At 31.4% G+C, this 6,133-nt stretch overlaps 1 protein-coding gene across 1 annotated transcript; it reads left to right on the top strand.

The window, feature by feature from the left end:
• The first annotated feature begins 4,903 nt into the window (after positions 1 to 4,903).
• On the top strand, positions 4,904 to 5,728 carry LOC129947372 (A-kinase anchor protein 14-like). The gene is made up of 2 exons (XM_056057909.1): positions 4,904 to 5,171; positions 5,242 to 5,728. The coding sequence occupies exons 1-2, from the start codon at positions 5,160 to 5,162 to the stop codon at positions 5,650 to 5,652; spliced, it is 423 nt and encodes a 140-aa protein (XP_055913884.1). The 5' UTR covers positions 4,904 to 5,159; the 3' UTR covers positions 5,653 to 5,728.
• The last annotated feature ends 405 nt before the right edge of the window (positions 5,729 to 6,133 follow it).

Below are 6,133 nucleotides of genomic sequence, written 5' to 3'. Positions count from 1 at the left end.
AAAAATGTTAACGAGATTTTTTGAATGCTCCACTTAAAGACAAATTTTTTTGAAGCAATGTATAAAGGTTAAATACAGATTTCAAAGAATGCATCAAATTTTTTGGGATCATCGCTGCCAAAATATTTCTCTTTTGAAGTCTTGAATCCAGATAATTCCAATGGCGGTAAGTTGAAACAACCTGTTTGTTATTAGTAAGTGCTAATGGATCAAATTTAAATGATGGAATTTTAGTGTTTAAAGTTTTACACGCTCTTGCGCTTCCTTGAGCTATAATTATTGTTTCAGTTATTATACAAATTTGTGAGACATAGTTTCAGGTGTTTTCGACAGATCGATGCTTTAATTCATATCATGACAATAAGTTAAACTTTTATTTCACAAATCAACATTTTTTGAATTTAGAATGCAGCATCATTTGTAAACACAAAATAGACAATTTTTAAAGTTTTTGGAAAGTTTTTTTTTTTGATATACAAATTGTTAAGAAAAAGTGGGTAAATGTACCATTTCAGTTTAGTGGTTTGCAATTGATATTTTTCTAAATACAAATACACTAATTCAAGGTCGGATATTGAGTTTATTATTTGTTCAATTTCTTCACGGCGCTGGTACTCGACTTTACTCAAATTATTGAGCAGGAAAAGAAATATGTATTAACATACTATAAAAAACCATTGTATTTGGCAGTTCGAAATTTTTCCTATTTTGAAAAATCGGGATTGGTGTAATAATATCATAATACTAATGTAATGAAATTTATTGATATACAAATTTACTGGATGTTGAAAACAATACTTTTATAGAAGATGAAATAAGTTTAAAGCCATTGCCTTAAATTAAAAAAAAAAAGATATTTGAGTAGAAGGCAATTTTTTGCCAAGTTTTAGTATTGTTTTTTTTATACTTTTATTTTTTGTAAAAAAACTGTCAATTCGATTTTTTTTAAATTTGTTTGAATGTTGAAAACAATATTTTTTATAAGGTAAAATTTAGTTAACCTTAAATTTTTGAAAAGACATTTGAGTCAAAAATCTTTTTTACCAACTTTTAGCAATGTTTTTTGCTTTTAGATTTTTATTTTATCTTTTCGTCGCTCAGGCCATAAGCACTTTAAAAGACAACACCTTCAAGCAAACACTTATTACAAGGCTTTGTGTTTCCAAAAGAAAACAAAATACTTTGAGACAGAAGCTGGACGGTTACAAATTGTATGAACTCGAAGGACTTTTGGAAGTTGGTGAACAATTTGACCATTTTAAAAATTAGCTAAACCCAATTCATGAAGGTAACAACTTTCGTTTTGCACACCTCTGTATTTATAATGAAGTTTCGGACACAGATACAACCAACGAAGAAGTAGATGCAGCAATGAAAAAAAAAAATAGGATGGCAAAGCGGCAGGCTCCAATGGGATACCAGCGGAATTTTTTAAGTATGGAACCGTTGAGTTAATAAGTAAGCTTACTGCAGGTTACAACGAGGTGTTGGAAACAGGTATGTTTCCTTAAGAATTTAGGGAATCAATCATTTTTCCGATCCCCAAAAAAGGAAGCTGGTCTGAGATGTCGAACTATCGAAGAATAATCTTTTTAAATAAGTGTTATAAAATATTTACAGCTGTTCTGCAAACACTGCTCAATAAATGGATTGAAGAAAATAAGCTGTTGGAAGAATCTGAGGCAGGCTTTAGATCCGGTTATCCAACGATTGATCATATTTTTGTTCTAAAAAGCATTTCAGATTCATTTATAAGAAGAAGGAAGAAGTTATACGCGTTTTTCGTGGATTTTTTTGGAGTCCTGCAAAGCCTGTATATGGATACTAATGCAGCAGTTTGGAATGGTACAGAAAGGCCGGATTGGCTTAGAACTGAATCAGGCGTTAGACAAGGTTGCACGATGAGTCCAAGCCTATTCGCTCTATTTATCGAAGACGTAGTCGAACACGCGGGAGAATTTATTAAAGCACTCTTGTTTGCGGATAATATTGTGTTTCTCGCGTCATCTACAGCTTATTATAAACCGGATTTTTGAGTACTTTAAAATATGGAAACTAATAGTAAATATGGAAAAGTCCAAGATCATGATTTTCAAGAACGAAGGACATAGAAACTGCGTTAGTGAAAAATGGAACTACAATATTGAAAAAGAGTTCAAATACCTTGGAGTGATTTTGAAAAAAAAATTAAATATGGAAACTCATCTGAGAGAAAAGCGCATCTTGGAGTAGATGTTTCTCAAACAGAAATATCGCACACATCATTAAGTACTCTGTTTTTAAGAGAGTAGCAGAATCAACCTTATTCTATGCAGCTCAAGTGTGGGGAGCGTATCAATATCTTCCAGCTGCCACAAAATACGCCGAACTATATAGTTATGTTGGAAACGGGACTGCAGCCACTCTTTGTACGAACACTTCGAATACAGATTGATTATGTGCTCAAAATCATGAATATGGATAATTACCGGTTACCGAAGATAGTGGCACTTCAAACTATTCGAGAGAGGTCGAGACGGTATGCAGAATGGATGAAACGTAGATAACATAGATAACTTTGATTTCAATCAATGGAAAGAATTACTGTACCACCTAATTGTAGAATGGATGATATGTTATGGAAAAAATGACTTAATGAAGCAACTGGGTCTCTGCATAGAGCAATTTAAAGTTTTTCCATATTTCCGGGATGAATACAGTATTTCTTCTAGTATTTCTTAACTTCATTCCACATATGGAGAATTTATAAATATTATGCTTCTTATGTAATCTACAAGTGAGAGAAGATGTATTTCAATTCATGGGTAAATGTCCAAATCTTCACATCAGGAGAAATGTTCTTGGAACGGGTTTTTTGAACGAAAATGAAATTGTATCATTGTTGAACGAAGTCAACGTTAAAAAACTGTATATGTACTGCAAACTGGCCCTTAATTATAGGGGGAGAATTATTAATGAGAGTTTCTGAAGATAATATTTTATTTCAATAGTACACTATTACAAAAAAAAACTTTTTAAATCATGTATCTAATTCGTTTATCTATAAATTATATTTCACAAAAAATAAGTTTCCAATTTTTATTTTGTCAACTAGGCAGACAGCAGAATGCCATGCTTTTTTTGATTTTTGTAAACAATGTAAATTATTTAAGACGAGCAATAAAAATCTATCTATTTCTAATCAATCCAATATTACATTTAATTGAAGTCGCTAGCGTTATTGGTTCTTGAGATATTTTGGGTTAAACAAAATGTTCACCTTTTTTTAAACTATATAATTGAAAAACCACAAACGCACGTGTGAAACCTCGAGAAATGTCAAAATATTCAATTCGAAAAATCGGACCGATTACAATAACTTTCTATGGGAAGTTAAAAAACTTTTTTACGAAATCAAAAGTAAAGATGAAATTAATCACTATCAAGAACTGGTTTTGGTCCAAACTAATAACAATTTTAATTTTCTTACCCATTTATATTTTCTTACCCAACATATTCAATTTTTAAAGCTTTTCAAATCGGGGAAAGAAAAACTGTTTTTTTTTTTGGTTCCTTATGATTCTTTTAAAAAAATGTTCTTAATATTTTAAGGTATCACCAAAAGCTGGCACAAAAATCAGCAATATTTGGAAGAAACATAAAAAGTATTTTCAAAAATGTTTGTGCATATTCAGTTGAAGCGGAGTGTATGTGGATCATTAATTAATTTTTTGTTTAAATTCAGTCTTCATCTCTTGGTTTTGTATTTTAATAATGAACAGCGTTAGCCACTGATACAATGACCTTGAATTTATAGTAACACATCCACAATTGGAGCGGTGGCATGAATAATTGGTGTTAAAGCATACGTTTTCTCACAAGAGGTGTAGCAGCTACATATTGTAAATGCGACACAATTCGATTAGTGAAACTTTAGAAGTTTTTAAGATTTGTTTAATATGAATAGTTTTCACAACTGGAGCAAATATTTCATCAACATGAGCTTTGTTGTGAATCCTGTTAAGACTTTGAAGAACGACTGCAGACTATTTTGGCAAGATTTAGCTTTACAATAAAATTTATTGTAATGATTCTAGTATTTTCCCTTCTGATGACAAATACAAAAATAGGAAGAAAACAGTCTAGAAAAAAAATAAGAATCATAAATTAAAGAGTTATCCATGTTTTTAGTGAAAAATGGACATTTTTGGTGAGTTCAGATTGTTGCATAAACTTAAAATTGAGTTTGTTAACAAACTACAATTTTAGAAATACTTCTATACATATTTCTATGGTTGTCTCATTTAAAGGGAAAAGTTATAAGCAATTGAAACTTAATCGCCTAAAGCGCACAAAATACAAACAAAATTCACGCATTTTGCAAGTTGAAGGCTGTTCGTTTTTAAGATTAAAACAATAAAAGTTCATTGACCAGAAACATTTGGTATTAAACAAAATCGAGAGTAATGGTATTTTGTTATGATCCAACTAATCAATTGCCAGAATAAGTTGTTACATATTTAAAACTTTACAATTCGAAGAATTTTTAAAGTACATTTTTCAATAACTCTTGAGGTACTTTTACTTTGGGTAAAAATTAAAAAAATGACGATGTTCACCTTTTTTTGGTCATTAGAAATAAAATCATTTAAATTATCATAAGACTCTTATGTATAATATAAATTCTAAAAAAACTCCTTCATATTTCGTGCGAGTCTTATTATCTTATAAATAATTTTGTACAACACTTTATCTTCCTCCCTGAAATAAACAAAATTTACCTCCAAATTGTTTCAACTCAAAATATTAAGTGTCAAAATGAAGGACAAACTCGCTACTAGGTGGCTCTATTCATATGAACATAATGATCAATCGATAATAATGATTTTTTTTCTTTTTGTCAAATTACGGTAGGTAGGTACTTAAAGGTGATTAAATCAATAAAATGTTTGGGTCCATAATCTCTGCTCACGAATGAGCATACAAAAAATATTAACCTAGAGCTATAGAGGTGTGCCTTGAGTATTGGTGATTGATGGGTTTATGATGTTTCTCTTGAACTTGAAAATCTATAAGCTTTTTTTTTATTGAAGAATGATGATCAGTGAGGTATAAATAGTGTTAGAAGGCAGATAGTATATCATCAGTTGAGTCTCACTATTCAACATTAAGCAACAAAAATGTTCAAATTCGTAAGAATATACATAAATTAAGAATATTTAATATTTAATACTAATCAATTCTTTTTTTTTACTTGAACAGATGACATTCCTTGCATTGATTGCTGTGACTTTTGCCAAACCAGGGCATTTGACAACACACAGCGTAGTTGAAGAAGCTCATGTTGGTTCTGTGGTGCATTCTGTACCATCAGCAATTTCGCATCAATCAATTACCCGAGTTCACAACTCAGCTCATGATGCTCCAGTTGTAGCGCCAGTTGTTAAGACTTACCATGCTGCGATTGCTGCTGAGCCAGTTCCAATTGTTCATGCTGCACCAATTGTTCAAGCACCTGTAGTTCACTCAGCATCAGTTCTTCACACCAATGTCCATTCTGCTCCTGTGGTGCATACAGCACATGCTTACCATGCTGCTCCAGTTGTCCATGCTGCTCCAGTACTTCACTCAACAGTTCTCCATGCATCTCCATCTTTCCACCACCATCATTAAAAATATTTAAATATTTGGACGCAATTAAAATAAAGAAATGTATATTCTACTGTGATAAAACGAACAGTTACCTTAAGATATTTTGCTTTCATTTTAAGAAGCCAGTAATTTTCATCTTTCCCGACTGATAAAAGAAAAGATAGGGATCTGAATCCCAATATTGGTGGTATAATAGCGTTCAAAATTGGGAATTCTTTCATTCTTTGGCACTCTTTGGATCTTCAACCAACTTAAACTCTTCCCATTAGAATTCTATTTCTTTACCCTATCAAGAAAAAGACCAACGACAACGGGATTAACTGATTTCGCTTATTTTGGAAAAGGCTCTTGTCTTCGGTCAAGAAAATTTTCCTTAGCTACGATTTATGGTCATTGGGACGTACTTCTTGCTTATTTGAGGCCAAAACCTGATTTTTTAACTCAAATCAATTGATACCCATGGGTGTGATTTTAATTTCAAAACTAACCCACTTTTATTAGA

This window comes from Eupeodes corollae, chromosome 2 (genome assembly GCF_945859685.1).
Source record: "Eupeodes corollae chromosome 2, idEupCoro1.1, whole genome shotgun sequence".
NCBI lineage: Eukaryota > Metazoa > Arthropoda > Insecta > Diptera > Syrphidae > Eupeodes > Eupeodes corollae.
The sequence above is the reverse complement of the archived record's forward strand: the minus strand, read 5'-3'. Positions and strand labels throughout refer to the sequence as shown.